Source organism: Lissotriton helveticus, chromosome 3_2 (assembly GCF_964261635.1).
Source record: "Lissotriton helveticus chromosome 3_2, aLisHel1.1, whole genome shotgun sequence".
Classification (NCBI taxonomy): Eukaryota; Metazoa; Chordata; class Amphibia; order Caudata; family Salamandridae; genus Lissotriton; species Lissotriton helveticus.
In genome coordinates this window covers 137836310-137854245 of record NC_136062.1, presented here as the reverse complement: position 1 = coordinate 137854245, position 17936 = coordinate 137836310, and the positions used below count along the sequence as shown (strand labels likewise).

Sequence of the window (17936 nt, the reverse complement as noted above, 5' to 3'; positions counted from 1 at the left end):
AAAGACCCGATTGCGCCCACTTTTCAGATGTGGCTAACTAGGCTGCTGGGGATTCATAATATAGAGGAATGCCTATATAGCTTTAAGGGTAAAAGGAGGAAAGATTATGGTAAAAAGATTTGGGCTCCTCTTAGTAACTGGAGAGAGTTGAGATAAATAGACTTAGAGTCGATAGGAGACCGATCCCCCTGCATTATCTGGACTGTAACATTCTGGCATATTTCGGCTGACCGTTGAGATTTTATGAAGATACAGAAAATGTACATATTAACTGTAATGTCTGATTTTATCACATGCTATCTAGTGTAAGTTTATATGTGTAAATGTCTGATTTTATCACATGCTATCCAGTTTATATTTGTAACTCTGTCTTTATATTCCGATCCATCTCAATAAAAAAAAAAGAGGAAGATCAATTTCTGATTCTTTTGCGTAACATCCAAGAGAGATTAACTCAACTATATCAGTTGAAGGATGGACAAGGGGTAACCCATCTTCTATGGGGAGGGGACTTCAACCTGCATCCATGCCCACAGGCGAAATCACACTGCTGGGGATAGTGGATGAATTTGAGGCCCCATTAGTGCACTTTGTACACACCAAGGCGGGGAATGCCATGAACAATCTGCTCTCTAATTTGGACCTTGTAATAGCTAACCGTCCAAGTCTGGATCAAAACTCCCTCCATCCGAACTATGTGGGCAGAGGTCACCAAACGACAGTCGATTACATCTTCTTGTCTCCTGGATTGCTAGATATAGCTAAAGCTTTCCAGGTCATTGTCAACTCACTGAGCGACCATTTTGCGCTGAGGATGGATCTTTATCTAACTGAGTATAAGCCCCAAAATATAGCAATAGCAAAAACTCTTGCCCAGAATAAGCTAGAGCTAGGAAAACAGAATGGTTACACAATAAAATGGGGAAAAACCAACCCAAATGAAATCACAAAAAAACTGGTTGACGCGGCTTATCCCAACATAATTAAATGCCTGGATCTCTCGATAAACCACGAAGAAGTCCTAAATAATTTTAGACAAATTTTAGAGAAAATCAAGGGACTACTTACTGCAAAACCAATGCCCAAGAATCCTACTAAAAAAGGGTGGTTCAATCACAGCTGCACCATAGCCCTTTCCAAATTAAAACTCGCCCTACATAATAAACCCAGAGACGCGGGGCAGATCCAACTCCTCAGGCGCCAATACACTAGGGAACGCAAGCTAAGAACCCAAGAACTGAAACAGAAACTCTGGGAAGACCTGCATACGAGCGCCGTCTCAAAAAATAGCGAGGCCTTTTGGCAAACTGTTAGATCCCCCTTTCTTACTGATAATAATAGTCCTAAGATTGAAGTGGCCATAGACGAGGAAACATGGGTGGCCCACTTCACTAATATTTTTAAACACACTTCAATCATAGGTGGGTCTGCTAGCACACTTCCAAAAGTACAATATCCAATTCCGCTGCTTTTTGACATACCCGACTTATTAGTGGCTCTGGAAAAAAGCAAAACTGGGAAAGCCCCAGGCCCAGATGGGGTCCCAGTGGACCTATTTAAACACAATATGGACCTCTGGGCCCCTATTCTTACCAGAGTGTGCACAGCCGCCGCAAACGTGGGAGTGCTAAATTCCTGGACCAAGTCTATAATGGTCCCCATTTTTAAAAAAGGGGAGCGCCAGGATGTGAAATGCTATCGCCCCATCTCATTGCTGGACTCGCTCGGCAAGGTTGTCGGGAGAGTAATCCTTGAGCGACTTCAGCAATGGGGTGAGGAGAGAGGCATTATCTCCGATCTCCAGTTTGGTTTCCGAGAGGGGTTCGGAACGGTAGAGCAGGCCCTTAACCTCAGTTTGATTATGGGTAAATATACACCGGCAAAGAAGAATATGGGCTATATGGTCTACGTAGACCTGTCCGCAGTCTTTGATTGCGTTTCGCACTCAAAACTGTGGACGGTCTTAAAGCAAATGGGAGTGGATTCCCCCCTTTTAGATTTTCTGAGGGAACTCTACTCTAGAGCCTCGGCAAGAGTGCGCTTTGGCCTGAACGGAGAGCTGGCGGCATCTTTTGGAGTAGAGCGTGGAGTCAGGCAAGGGTGTGTCCTGGCCCCCTTTCTTTTCTCATTGTACACCAACGGCCTGGAGCCAGAGATGTTGAGGGGGGGCCAAGGACCTCCCACGTGTAAAACAGCGCCTGATTCCCGCTCTGCTCTATGCGGATGATGCAGTCATCCTCGCGCGCACTCCGCGCGAACTTCAGAATTCTCTGAATAGATATACGACTTTTATGGGCGGTCTAGATCTACAAGTGAACGTCAAAAAATTGTTTGTCATGATTTCAGGTACTGGGAAAAAAAAGAGTAAAAGACATCTACCTCAACAACCAAAAACTCGAGGTAACTGCCCAGTACCCATACCTTGGAATCATGATAGACGAAAGACTGACATGGAAGCCAGCAGTAGAGACAAGATGCCACTTGTTCAGAAGATCCATGGCAGCACTGATGAGCTTCTCCCAGAGACTGGGGAGGAGGGCACCAGTGGAGCTATTGAAAATCTATAGTGCCAAGTGCCAGGCCATTGCCCTGAATGGAGCGGGAGTCTGGGGACACACGGATACCAGTGCCCTCCAGGTAGCAGAAAACACTTTCCTAAGATTCCTTTTAGCCACCCCGAGAGGCACTTCAACCTATGCCTCTCACTTGGAATTAGGAATTCCCTACCTAGAGGATTTGCTCAAGATTCAACCATTGATGCTGTGGCGGCGCATCTGGACTTCTGTCAAAAATGCACTGACACAGTCAATTGTAGCTGATACAATGGCTCTTGACCAGTCCTCAAAAGTAAAGTGGCTCTGCTACATTAGAAACTTCTTTAAAGACCTTGGCCTTGAGAAATATTATCTCCAACCAGAGTCCATAGTTGACCTCCCGAAGAGAGCTCTGAAGCAACAAGCCCTTCGTCATTTAGAGACATTGAGATTGACCTCCGAGTCCTCAAAACCTTCAGTTCTCCATGCGAACCTGGTTCAGACAACTTACGGCATTCAGCCGTATTTAACCCTTCAGGTCACAACACATGAGAGAATGTTGATGACAAGATTCAGATTGGATACTTTTTTTAGACTGGTTGCTTTCCCCGCGAATAACAGCTGGGACTCAAGTCTTCCCTTATGTCCCTGTGATGGGGAATCTAACCAGTCTAATATACATGTTATCATGTTTTGTAAATTCCATCATCCACACAGGAAAATCTGGCTAATACCAATACTGAGGCGTTGGGGCCTTAGACAATGTCGGCCTGCATTTCTTCGCCTCCAAATGCTGGAATCTGAATCAGTCTGTTACATTGTCCTTAATTTTTTAAAATGTACTATGAAGCATAGGAAAAACCTGTAAAAAGCTCCTTGGAATCTTATCTAGACGAACTGAAATGCTTTGATATTTTTCTTTTAAGTTATGAAATTGTCTTCGTATGAATTTCTTTGGAACCTATTTTTGTAACTTGTATTTCTGTGCAAATATGTAAATTGTACTTTTTAATGTTCCTTTTATGGCTTTCCTCTGTGAAAAACCGAATAAAGAAATGTATATGTCTTGTTACAACCCTTCTAGAGGCCATACCTTCCATGCCTAGTGATATATTTTAGGACAATCAGGGATGGTCAAAAGGTCTTTATTGTCTGTACACTCACAAAGGTAGAAGAATATGCTACATAAGGTGTGTATATTTTGCCTCACTAATGTACCATTGTATGTAGTTTAGAACTGATTAACATCTCTGTTACCATATCGTCCAAAAAATATATACATCGTCCAAAAAACATCCACAGTTGTTCATGAGTACAGGGAGAGCATATGGAATGTTACTTACAACGATATCCATGGGATATAATCGTTTAAGCCCATACTGTCACTGCGCGATTTGAAAATCCATTTCTGCTCTTTGACAAAGAGGTATCTAGACACGTCTCCTAAATGAGAGGGAGTAAAGGGGCGTTCTAGAATCACCCACTTCATGTCTTCTGGTCTGTGTTTCATGGACAAAAAGTGGTTCGTCAAACGTGTGGATTGTTTCTGGCATTGTATAGTACTCTTGTGTTCACTAATCCTAGTCCTAATCTTGCGAGTGGTATGGCCAATATACCTCAGCATACAAGGGCATGTGATCATGTATATGACCTTTTCTGTATTGCAATTCGTGTGTTTCTTAAGTAGCCAAGGTTTTCCCATCCCAAGGTCTACTTTGTCCATTTTATAGGTCTGAGGACAGGCGCTGCAGGAGCCGCAGGGATAATGACCTTGCACTGGCGGGAGGTTCCAAAGAGTATTTGTATTTGTAATATCTCCCGCTAGTGTCCTCGGTCTGGTATGGACAAGGGTGTCGCGTAGACTAGGTGCCCTCTTGAACGAGAACAGTGGTGTGGGGACACTTGATTGCGCTATATTTAAAATGCCCCAATGCTTTCGTACCGTTCGTTGGATTTTATTTGAGAGAACACAAAAAGTACTTACAAAAGTTAATTTGTCTAGTGGAGCCTTCTTCGGACGTCTCTCGAATAGGGCATCGCGATTATTATTGGAGGCCCGTTTCCAAGCTCTTCTCACCAGTTTTTTAGAATAGTGTCGTTCTTGTAAATTGTTGGATAATGCCTCTGCATGTTTATCAAACGACAGTTTAGTGGAACAGTTTCTTCTTACCCGCAGGAATTGTCCTAAGGGGAGGTTCTCGCGTAAGGCTCGTGGACGATGGCTTTCAAAAACCAGAAGATAATTCCTGGCCATGGGTTTTGTATAGAGTTCGCATTCCAAACCTCCATCTTTGGGATAAATAAGGATATCCAAAAAAGAAAGCAGATCCTGGCTGTGCTCAACTGTAAAATTCAAAAACTGGTTCTGATCGTTAATCCAGTGATGGAATTGTTTAATCTCAGATTCGGTACCTCGCCACACCACCAGGATATCGTCTATGTACCTCTACATAGCACCACATGATGATAAAAAGGGTTGCTATGGTTGAGGATACAGTCCTGTTCGAATAGGTGGACATACAAATTAGCGAGGCTGGGGGCGAAAATACTCCCCATAGATGTCCCGGAGACCTGGAGGAAGACCTGCTCTTCGAACCTGAAGACATTTTCCATCATAGCTAGTCTAGCACACTCCATGATGAAATTTACAGGAGTAATGCAACCTAGATCTCGTGAGGTAAGAAGTTGTCTAATAGCTTCCAAAGTTTCTTCCTGCGGAATGCAGGTATACAGCGACTCTACGTCAAAGCTGACATCTGCTGTGTCCTGCAGGTATGTAGGCATCTCTTTCACGAGTGGCCTAAGGAATAAATCCACAAAGGTGGATAATGGCTCTAATAAGGACCCAATACCTGAAATGATAGGGCGTCCAGGTGGCGGTCTAGTGGCCTTGTGTATCTTCGGTAAGCAATAGAATGCGGGCATTACCGGTTTCGATGTCACCAAGAACCTAGCTTCTTGAGGTGTAATCCGCCCTTCGGCACTGCCTTCCTCAACCAGAGCAGCAATCTCTGTGAGGAGACGTGGAGTAGGGTCAACAGACAGTTTGCGATAGGCTCGAGTGTTATTTAACTGTCTGAGACATTCCTCACGATAATCAACCATGTCCATAATAACCGTTGCGCCCCCCTTGTCTGCCGGCTTTATGATTATTGTTGGGTCTCGTGATAAACTTGAGAGTGCATTCTTTTCTTTACTTGAGAGGTTCCGAAAACTGTGATGATCATTATCATACAAGGCCATAACATCATGTGTTACTGCTTGTTCAAAAGTAATAACTTGTGAAGGAACCTGGTGGGGGAGGGGGTGAACTCAGATTTTGCACGTAATCCGGTGTTGATCAACCGGTCACCCTCCAATGTCGTCACAGTCTCATCTTTATTTTTAAAGAAAAAGTGGAGGCGTTCTTTTCTGAAAAATCTCTCAAGTTCACTTCTTGTTAGGAAAGGATCTCCACGGTTAGTGGGAACAAAGCCCAGTCCTTTTTCCAAAACCTCCTGTTCATCAGCTGATAAAGCATGTGAACTCAAGTTAACTGTTAAGTGCTGGTCGTCTCTGTGTTGGTAGTCTGTTGAGCTACCCTCCTGCTCCGTGTGTTGGGAAATGTGGGGTCTGATTCCCAATGGACGGTTTGCTGTCCTCTTATCCTGCTGCGGCTTCGACCCCGACCCTGCCCTAAAAAAGACTGATCAGGAAATAACTGTTGCTGTGCAAAAGGATGCATTTGTGGCATAAAAGGTTGTGGCTGAAAACCCCAGGGTGCCGGGGGCCACCATGGTCCTGGGTTCTGATAATTACCCTGCATCCCCCTTCTCTTGTTGAATCTGCGTTGTTGACCTCCGCCTCTGTTTCGTGAGCCTGCTGTGTTGGAAGTGTCAGATTCACTAGAGCTTGCATCAGATGCTGAAGTAGAATAGTTAGATCCGTAACGCTTCCCCTTTCTGTTATACTCGGGTGCCACATAACTGTCACTGGTATACGGGTAAATTTTAACAAGGGAAAAACGCTCTAGATCTTTCTTAAACTTGTCTATTTTACTTGTAAGGATGTTTTCCCTGTACTCCTTATTGGTTTTGTTCGTTTCATCTAGATGTTTCTTAAACAAAGTGCTACATGTGGCTTTGATTTGACCTTCTAGTGTCTGAATTTCTATTAGTATTGCATCTGCAATCCTTTTAGCAGTGCTGATTATTAAGATGAGCCAATCCCTCGTGCATCGCCATGCTATGAGGGACCAGTCTCGGAGGAAGTCTTTGTCAGTTAAGAACAGTCTGGGCGTGTTGGTTACTATAAGGCCTGTTGGTGCGCATTTGCCCCTCAAATACTCAGCCATTATCAAACCATGGATAGAGGTACGTGAGTGAGTTTTTTTCAAATTTAACAAAGTAGGCCAGTCATCTTTAGTGTTGGTTGTTTCTGGCAAGGAATCTAAAATACTAGGAGTGTTAGCCAAGATGGAATTCAAGACTTCATCGTCAAATGCAAGTCCAGCAAAGTCAGCCATTATCAGTAACAAAGAAACCAGAAAAAATCCACTATGTGAGCATTAAGAAAGGTAATGAACATAAACGTTCAAACCCAGTGAAGAAGACCCGCAACCAAGGTTGCACTAATGATATTAAAAAAATGAGGGTTGAACTGGGGGTCTAGGGGTAATGTTTATCGACCATGGCACTTCCGTACCCCGGATATATGACAACAACAGAAAAGGGAAGTGTCTGGTCAAGAGAAGAAATGCGATGTGTGTGTCCTATCCTAAGGACCGTAGAATGCAGGCCATCAAACAGCAACAAAGGCGACACTTGGCTGAGAAATTCCCATCAGCCCACCCATACAGCGGAGCATCATCATGTGGGTTTAGTCATACTTTCAGACTATCAGGCGTTTTTTTATCTTGGCGCTAAGATAATACTGATTAAACATAATTTTTGTCTTAGCAGCCATTTTTAACTTCACTCACTTGTTACACTATAGCACTGCACCTCATTAGTACCATCAAGACACACTAGGGCTAGAGTTCACCTTTGGCATCCAGTTTCGCACCATCGATCTTGATGAGTTGGGCGATCTGTAGATATACCATATGAATCCCACATGATGATGCTCCGCCGTATGGGTGGGCTGATGGGAATTTCTCAGCCAAGTGTCGCCTTTGTTGCTGTTTGATGGCCTGCATTCTACGGTCCTCAGGATAGGACACACACATCGCATTTCTTCTCTTGACCAGACACTTCCCTTTTCTGTTGTTGTCATATATCCGGGGTACGGAAGTGTCATGGTCGATAAACATTGCCCCTAGACCCCCAGTTCAACCCTCATTTTTTTATATCATTAGTGCAACCTTGGTTGCGGGTCTTCTTCACTGGGTTTGAACATTTATGTTCATTACCTTTCTTAATGCTCACTTAGTGGATTTTTTCTGGTTTCTTTGTTACTTATCATGGCTGACTTTGCTGGACTTGCATTTGATGATGAAGTCTTGAATTCCATCTTGGCTAACACTCCTAGTATTTTAGATTCCTTGCCAGAAACAACCAACACTAAAGATGACTGGCCTACTTTGTTAAATTTGAAAAAAAACTCACTCACGTACCTCTATCCATGGTTTGATAATGGCTGAGTATTTGAGGGGCAAATGCGCACCAACAGGCCTTATAGTAACCAACACGCCCAGACTGTTCTTAACTGACAAAGACTTCCTCCGAGACTGGTCCCTCATAGCATGGCGATGCACGAGGGATTGGCTCATCTTAATAATCAGCACTGCTAAAAGGATTGCAGATGCAATACTAATAGAAATTCAGACACTAGAAGGTCAAATCAAAGCCACGTGTAGCACTTTGTTTAAGAAACATCTAGATGAAACGAACAAAACCAATAAGGAGTACAGGTAAAACATCCTTACAAGTAAAAGAGGCAAGTTTAAGAGAGATCTAGAGCGTTTTTCCCTTGTTAAAATTTACCCGTATACCAGTGACAGTTATGTGGCACCCGAGTATAACGGAAAGGGGAAGCGTTACGGATCTAACTATTCTACTTCAGCATCTGATGCAAGCTCTAGTGATTCTGACGCTTCCAACACAGCAGGTTCACGAAACAGAGGCGGAGGTCAACAACGCAGATTCAACAAGAGAAGGGGGATGCAGGGTAATTATCAGAACCCAGGACCATGGTGGCCCCCGGCACCCTGGGGTTTTCAGCCACAACCTTTTATGCCACAAATGCATCCTTTTGCACAGCAACAGTTCTTTCCTGATCAGTCTTTTTTAGGGCAGGGTCGGGGTCGAAGCCGCGGCAGGAGAAGAGGACAGCAAACCGTCCATTGGGAATCAGACCCCACATTTCCCAACACACGGAGCAGGAGGGCAGCTCAACAGACTACCAACACAGAGACAACCGGCACTTAACAGTTAACTTGAGTTCACATGCTTTATCAGCTGATGAACAGGAGGTTTTGGAAAAAGGACTGGGCTTTGTTCCCACTAACCGTGGAGATCCTTTCCTAACAAGATGTGAACTTGAGAGATTCCTTGCCAGAAACAACCAACACTAAAGATGACTGGCCTACTTTGTTAAATTTGAAAAAAACTCACTCACGTACCTCTATCCATGGTTTGATAATGGCTGAGTATTTGAGGGGCAAATGCGCACCAACAGGCCTTATAGTAACCAACACGCCCAGACTGTTCTTAACTGACAAAGACTTCCTCCTAGACTGGTCCCTCATAGCATGGCGATGCACGAGGGATTGGCTCATCTTAATAATCAGCACTGCTAAAAGGATTGCAGATGCAATACTAATAGAAATTCAGACACTAGAAGGTCAAATCAAAGCCACGTGTAGCACTTTGTTTAAGAAACATCTAGATGAAACGAACAAAACCAATAAGGAGTACAGGTAAAACATCCTTACAAGTAAAAGAGGCAAGTTTAAGAGAGATCTAGAGCGTTTTTCCCTTGTTAAAATTTACCCGTATACCAGTGACAGTTATGTGGCACCCGAGTATAACGGAAAGGGGAAGCGTTACGGATCTAACTATTCTACTTCAGCATCTGATGCAAGCTCTAGTGATTCTGACGCTTCCAACACAGCAGGTTCACGAAACAGAGGCGGAGGTCAACAACGCAGATTCAACAAGAGAAGGGGGATGCAGGGTAATTATCAGAACCCAGGACCATGGTGGCCCCCGGCACCCTGGGGTTTTCAGCCACAACCTTTTATGCCACAAATGCATCCTTTTGCACAGCAACAGTTCTTTCCTGATCAGTCTTTTTTAGGGCAGGGTCGGGGTCGAAGCCGCGGCAGGAGAAGAGGACAGCAAACCGTCCATTGGGAATCAGACCCCACATTTCCCAACACACGGAGCAGGAGGGCAGCTCAACAGACTACCAACACAGAGACGACCGGCACTTAACAGTTAACTTGAGTTCACATGCTTTATCAGCTGATGAACAGGAGGTTTTGGAAAAAGGACTGGGCTTTGTTCCCACTAACCGTGGAGATCCTTTCCTAACAAGATGTGAACTTGAGAGATTTTTCAGAAAAGTAGGCCTCCACTTTTTCTTTAAAAATAAAGATGAGACTGTGACGACAGTGGAGGGTGACCGGTTGATCAACACCGGATTACGTCCAAAATCTGAGTTCACCCCCCTCCCCCACCAGGTTCCTTCACAAGTTATTACTTTTGAACAAGCAGTAACACATGATGTTATGGCCTTGTATGATAATGATTATCACAGTTTTCAGAACCTCTCAAATAAAGAAAAGAATGCACTCTCAAGTTTATCACGAGACCCAACAATAATCATAAAGCCGGCAGACAAGGGGGGCGCAATGGTTATTATGGACATGGTTGATTATCGTGAGGAATGTCTCAGACAGTTAAATAACACTCGAGCCTATCGCAAACTGTCTGTTGACCCTACTTCACGTCTCCTCACAGAGATTGCTTCTCTGGTTGAGGAAGGCAGTGCTGAAGGGTGGATTGCACCTCAAGAAGCTAGGTTCTTGGTGACATTGAAACCGGTAATGCCCGCATTCTATTGCTTACCGACGATACACAAGGCCACTAGACCGCCACCTGGACGCCCTATCATTTCAGGTATCGGGTCCTTATTAGAGCCATTATCCACCTTTGTGGATTTCTTCCTCAGGCCACTCGTGAAAGAGATGCCTACATACCTGCAGGACACAGCAGATGTCCTTAGACTCCTCCCTGAGATCGAGTTCAACGTTGAGACTGACCTATTGGTCAGCTTTGACGTAGAGTCGCTGTATACCTGCATTCCGCAGGAAGAAACGTTGGAAGCTATTAGACAACTTCTTACCTCACGAGATCTAGGTAGCATTACTCCTGTAAATTTCATCATGGAGTGTGCTAGACTAGCTATGATGGAAAATTTCTTCAGGTACGAAGAGCAGGTCTTCCTCCAGGTCTCCGGGACATCTATGGGGAGTATTTTCGCCCCGAGCCTCGCTAATTTGTATGTCCACCTATTCGAACAGGACTGTATCCTCAACCATAGCAACCCTTTTTATCATCATGTGGTGCTATGGAAGAGGTACATAGACGATATCCTGGTGGTGTGGCGAGGTACCGAATCTGAGATTAAACAATTCCATCACTGAATTAATGATCAGAACCAGTTTTTGAATTTTACAGTTGAGCACAGTCAGGATCGGCTTGCTTTTTTGGATATCCTTATTTATCCCAAAGATGGAGGTTTGGAATGCGAACTCTATACAAAACCCATGGCCAGGAATTCTCTTCTGGTTTTTGAAAGCCATCATCCACGAGCCTTACGCGAGAACCTCCCCGTAGGACAATTCCTGCGGGTAAGAAGAAACTGTTCCACTAAACTGTCGTTTGATAAACATGCAGAGGCATTATCCAACAATTTACAAGAACGACACTATTCTAAAAAACTGGTGAGAAGAGCTTGTAAACGTGCCTCCAATAATAATCGTGATGCCCTATTGGAGAGACGTCCGAAGAAGGCTCCACTAGACAAATTAACTTTTGTAAGTACTTTTTGTGTTCTCTCAAATAAAATCCAACGAACGGTACGAAAGCATTGGGGCATTTTAAATATAGCGCAATCAAGTTTCCCCACACCACTGTTCTCGTTCAAGAGGGCACCTAGTCTACGCAACACCCTTGTCCATACCAGACCGAGGACACTAGCGGGAGATATTACAAATACAAATACTCTTTGGAACCTCCCGCCAGTGCAAGGTCATTATCCCTGCGGCTCCTGCAGCGCCTGTCCTCAGACCTATAAAACGGACAAAGTAGACCTTGGGATGGGAAAACCTTGGCTACTTAAGAAACACACGAATTGCAATACAGAAAAGGTCATATACATGATCACATGCCCTTGTATGCTGAGGTATATTGGCCATACCACTCGCAAGATTAAGACTAGGATTAGTGAACACAAGAGTACTATCCGATGCCAGAAACAATCCACACGTTTGACGAACCACTTTTTGTCCATGAAACACAGACCAGAAGACATGAAGTGGGTGATTCTAGAACACCCCTTTATTCCCTCTCATATAGGAGACGTGTCTAGATACCTCTTTGTCAAAGAGCAGAAATGGATTTTCAAATTGCGCATTGACAGTATGGGCTTAAACGATGATATCCCATGGATATCGTTGTAAGTAACATTCCATATGCTCTCCCTGTACTCATGAACAACTGTGGATGTTTTTTGGACGATGTATATATTTTTTGGACGATATGGTAACAGAGATGTTAATCAGTTCTAAAGTACATACAATGGTACATTAGTGAGGCAAAATATACACACCTTATGTAGCATATTCTTCTACCTTTGTGAGTGTACAGACAATAAAGACCTTTTGACCATCCCTGATTGTCCTAAAATATATCACTAGGCATGGAAGGTATGGCCTCTAGAATGGATGTAACAAGACATCTTAGCTAGACAATAAGTATATACATATTTTAGAAGACTTGCCAACTTTTAGCATATTCGACCATCTAGGTGTTGTACATACATAAATAAGAGGTTTTTCCCATCCTTTATATCATCCTAGTTATATCATCAGGCAAGGAGTGGTAGCAACACTGGGGAGTGACTACTAACACTCGACATCTATAATGACGAGTGAGGTACACTATCGACTTTTCAAACAGTAAAGTCAGGGTGCGCTAGCGTATAGCTACTAAACAGTCCTGCTATGAACGCGCATGCGCCAGGAATTAGCGGCGAATGCGTGATGACCTCGCATGCGAACAAATTGAGCGTTTTTTACACAGGGCGAGCTATGTCATTAGCGCATGCGCGAGCGATAAGCGTTTCCTTGGCGCATGCGCTGTTCGAGCGTCCGATAACGCATGAGTATAGTGTTCGAATGCCGCCTGGCCACACATGAGACCAATGATGCAATTAAGGCTAGTATAAATAGCGTGATAGCCAGCGCATTCAGTACCTCCACTGCCTCTCGGACGACTAACAGAGGCACCGACGGATAGGTAGGCTTTCCTTAAATTTTGGGTTTCCTATTCTATTTTATTTATTAAAACGAGGCTTCTCCTCTTTGAAAGACTCTGGAGAGGTTATTTAGGTTATAAGATGACACTATCTCCTGCCTCCTAGCTCATATATATAACACACTACTACTGGCTAGCTGACTGTTATGCACAATAGAGTGTGTGTATTTGAGTAAACAACAAGAGTTTTTTTGAAAGTCTATTGCTTTGATAGCAGGTTCAGTCCATGATCAAGTGACAATGTTATTACCAGTTTTTACCACTAGTTGTTATTAGTTATACAAACAATTTAATGCTTAAATTAGATGGACACAATAACTTCTGTGTATTGATTATGTCAATTTTTCTTGTATAACTAGAGCGGGGCCTCATATTCCCGAGCGATTGCCGGGTGAGGTGAGGTTTTTTCCCCACATAAAGCTGGGTGAGTACAATGTACAAATATAATACTTTATCAATGTATGAATTTAGTGGAACTATAATTGATAAGCGTTCTGCTCAGCTGAGATGCAATACTCTCTGCATATGTGTGTGGCCTGTGTTGTTCATTGTTAAAGTGCGGGTTTTTCTTATAGATGCAACATGTCTTTGGGAAATATTTATATCTTTTCCTGTTTAACTATTCTTTCAGGAAGGGTATCATATACTTCATCTCCACCAGACTATATTGGGGATCCAAATTCCTGGTGGTATGGTAAGAATTTTATTTGTTAAATATACTTTTTCACTATTATCACTTATATTTGCAGTAGCTTTTTTCATCTAGTTGGTCCTGAAGAAAGCCGGACAGTGTCTTCCAACCGGCTGAAACATGTCGACCTCTCTGCACATCGCCATGGTTTAGTCATACTTTCAGACTGTCAGGCGTTTTTTAATCTTGGCGCTAAGATAATACTGATTAAACATAATTTTTGTCTTAGCAGCCATTTTTAACTTCACTCACTTGTTACACTATAGCATGCACCTCATCAGTACCATCAAGACACACTTGGGCTAGAGTTCACCTTTGGCATCCAGTTTCGCACCATCGATCTTGATGAGTTGGGCGATCTGTAGATATACCATATGAATCCCACATGATGATGCTCCGCCGTATGGGTGGGCTGATGGGAATTTCTCAGCCAAGTGTCGCCTTTGTTGCTGTTCGATGGCCTGCATTCTACGGTCCTCAGGATAGGACACACACATCGCATTTCTTCTCTTGACCAGACACTTCCCTTTTCTGTTGTTGTCATATATCCGGGGTACGGAAGTGCCATGGTCGATAAACATTACCCCTAGACCCCCAGTTCAACCCTAATTTTTTTATATAACTTAAGAGATAGCCCGAATTGCTGGAATTGTAATTCAGCTGTCGGAGATTTGGCGCTCATGCTTTTCACTTGCCCATCTTTACAAGTATTCTGGGGAAATATTTATGATTGTATAAAACACATTTTTGGTTTCAAGCCCCCCAGGGAGTTCTCATATGTCATTCTGGGCATCCTTGAGCCAAGACTAGCCAATGATTATGATCGTCAGCTATTAGATTTACTACTCATCTTGGATTGCAAAATCATTCTGTGTAAATGGAAGAATGCTAAAGAGGTGTCCTTTAGAACCTGGCAAGAGTGGTTATCATTTCTAAGAGGAGCGGATAACCCAGCCTTACATACATCTCCATGGCGCACTTCACATAAGAAGCTATGGAAATCTTTGGATGCCTCTTTATTTTCGTTTGATCCACCATGATTCCCCGTCGCCTTTGTAATACATTCAAAGTGTGATACATTTAAAGTGTAATACATGTTAAGTGCCACAGGTAATTCAGCGGCTCTCAAATGTCATGTTTGAGTTGCACCTTTAGGTATTGAACACTCGCAACATTCAACGTTTTGTATCGCTATGTTTATCCTGTATACATTGATCTGTTTAAGACTGTTATCGTATTGTATATATACCATGCTGACAAGAGTTAATGCCAGTGTCTGAGTATGTAACAAATGTCAATCTGTCAATCGGTTCTTATTATTATTAGTTCGGTCGGACTCCTTCTTTTTTTATTTATTTATTTATTTATTATTTACTTATGTATTTATAATTTTTTCCTATGTATCGTGACTGAATTTTGTATCTTATGATGGATGTTCACTTTCTTTATTCAATAAAAATGACTTGAATTAAAAAATATATATATTTTGATTCCGGAGTAATACTATTGTAATACAAAGAATGGGTTCTCTGCTCTGAAAACCATTTCCCGTTTAGAGCAGTATTTCCTATTTCCTGATCCACAATGAAGCACAAAAGGTTTTCCAAGGGGCTTCACTGGACTGCTCTGTCTTTATGACTCACATACAAGTTACAAACACTAAAGTTAAGGCTGTTTGCAGAAACAGATCACACCTACTCACAGATGCAGCTTTGTCAGTGATGCCCCGTATTATTTGATACCCTGAACAAATAGCATTTAGATAGTCTTTACCTGTAAAGCATTTATTTCCTCATTTCACTCAAAGTAATAGATACACTGTTGCAAACTTCACATCATTACTCACCTTTCAAGATTTAACTTATCAGGGACTGCTGCTTTCTCTTCAGCAGTACGTAGCACAACTGGAATTCCTGGTTTTGTTACACTTCGAGAAGAAGTTGCACGATCTCCTAAAAAGGATTTTTTTTATTACAATAGAAACATTCATTGCAGAATCGATTTGGTAAAAAAAAATATGTTCCTCACGTAAATAGAATATCATGCTCTTTGGCTTCTATGCGCATTTATACAAGCTTTCATTCTGTCAGAGCTTTCAGCCATACAGGAGTGCCAACATGCACCTAGTCAACAAATATGCACACATGAAAGGGTATTGTTTCATGGTTGTATCTTTTAATGTTAATAAAGCACAATAAAAATAATATAAAAGATACAAAAGTGAGGAGGAAACTTGAACTTAAAAGTTTTTACAACCACTTAGAAGGCATAACATTCATGGAAATAATGATACCACATGCGTGTGTGGTGTCATAACAACGAGGCGTAGTGCCGGGATGTATGGCACCTCAATGAAAAAAATCTGACCACTGTCATTTTATAATTCATACTTGTCTTTATCAAATTGTAATTTCTCATGCTGGATGGGCCTTCAATGCCATTTTAAGATTACGTTCTTGGCTTTTATTATTTCATATGTTGACACAGGTCTTTAATTTCTCAACTCTCCATTGACCCCTGGTCTTCTGCGACACTCCCCAAGTATATATCTCCTCAAGATGCTGCTGCATCCTCCGCCCTTGAGGCCTCTAGTTCAGTCCCGCCATCCGGTGGCCGCTGTCCAGCTAGTATTTGTGTTTGGTATTTATTTTGCTACTATTTTAGTGTGGTTTAGTTTTTAAGTTAAGTTTTAGTTCTGTGTTAGTCTTTCTGGGAGCAACTTTGCTTTGTTTTTTAAGTGACTTGCTTCTCTTAGTGGTTGGTTTCTGCTTCCCCGTTCCTGCCGTTTTCCCGCTTGTTCCGCATGTCCGCCCTCCCACCTATGGACTACTTATGGCGGCCGCTGCACAGCAGCGCAGCGGGCGTGCCAAAGGCAAACCCGTCAGCAACTGGAGCGCGCCCAGTGCCAGGAACTCTGACCACCTTGCCATCCGCCGCTACACCCCTGAGGAGTTACTAGCCCTAGACTCCAGACACCGGAACAAAAGTTGCTTAACTTTCTTCCTGTGATCAAACAGCGGACCCTTCAACTGCCACCACCGCAGCTTCTCCTGCGACACAGAATCACCAGCACAAACTGGACCCCACACCACAGCCACTCAGAAGACTACGAATAACCAGGATTTACTCCACTGCATCTTGCTCAACGCCTGCTCGCTTTGCAAACATGCCATGGAAATCCAGGACACCATCACCACCCTCTCCCCTGGCGTTGCTTTCATCATTGAAACATGGCTCAACCCCAACATCGCCACCGACACTCCAGATGGCTACAAGGCAATAAACCGAGAATGCACACACAAATATGGCGGGGGCATCGCCCTCATCTGCAAAGAAACCATCGGATGTACTGTCACATACGATGGCCTCTCATGGAACACCTCAACTTCTGACTACAGACCAAAGCTAAGACCATGATAAGAGGCACCCTTGCCTACAGACCCCTGGGACCCCGACCAGCCTTCTGCGATGTCATCTCCAACCTTATTGCCCCCCTAGCCATCAACTCCCACCACTATGTACTACTCAGCGATCTCAATTTCCACGTCGTATGACCCCAACGATGCCAACTCCACCATTGTCCTGGAGAACCTGATTAACATGGGCATCTCTCAACTGGTCACCAAACCCAAGCGCAAACCCGGGCACGGATCACTGACTAAATATCGACGGACACAATATACACTACCCAAAATATCGACGCCAAAATATCGACACACAAAATATCGAATTCCTATCTACAGGTAAGTACCAAAATATTGAGTCCAAAATATCGTTTATATATATATATATATATATATATACACATTGTAAAAATATCGAATTTGTAAAAAACTAATGTTAAATACAAAAATTATTAAAAATAAAAAGCTAAAATATACTTAAAAATACTTAAATTACCTTAAAATGATTAAATAATTATTTTAACTTATAAAAAAAATACAATCATATCTGTTAAAACATATATATATATATATATATACACATAATAGTAATACAAAATACACAATATTATTACCGTAGGATAGCGTAGGGGTAAAAATTACTATTCCCACTCCTGGAAGTGCAACAGTAGGGAAAGCGTTGGATAGCTTAGGGGCAAAAATTACTATTCCAACTCCAGAGAGTGCAACAGTAGGGAAAGCGTTGGATAGCGTCGGGGTAAAAATTACTATTCCCACTCCAGAG

The 17936-nt window shown here is 42.8% G+C and overlaps 1 protein-coding gene across 3 annotated transcripts in view; it reads right to left on the bottom strand.

The window, feature by feature from the left end:
* The window catches only part of LRRC49 (leucine rich repeat containing 49), a 1030711-nt gene that overhangs the window by 774316 nt on the left and 238459 nt on the right, over positions 1 to 17936 (bottom strand). For all 3 annotated transcript variants that reach the window (XM_078684608.1, XM_078684609.1, XM_078684610.1), the window contains one exon: positions 15595 to 15700. In XM_078684608.1, coding sequence (XP_078540734.1) covers positions 15595 to 15700 — 106 coding nt within the window. The remainder of the gene's footprint in view (positions 1 to 15594; positions 15701 to 17936) is intronic.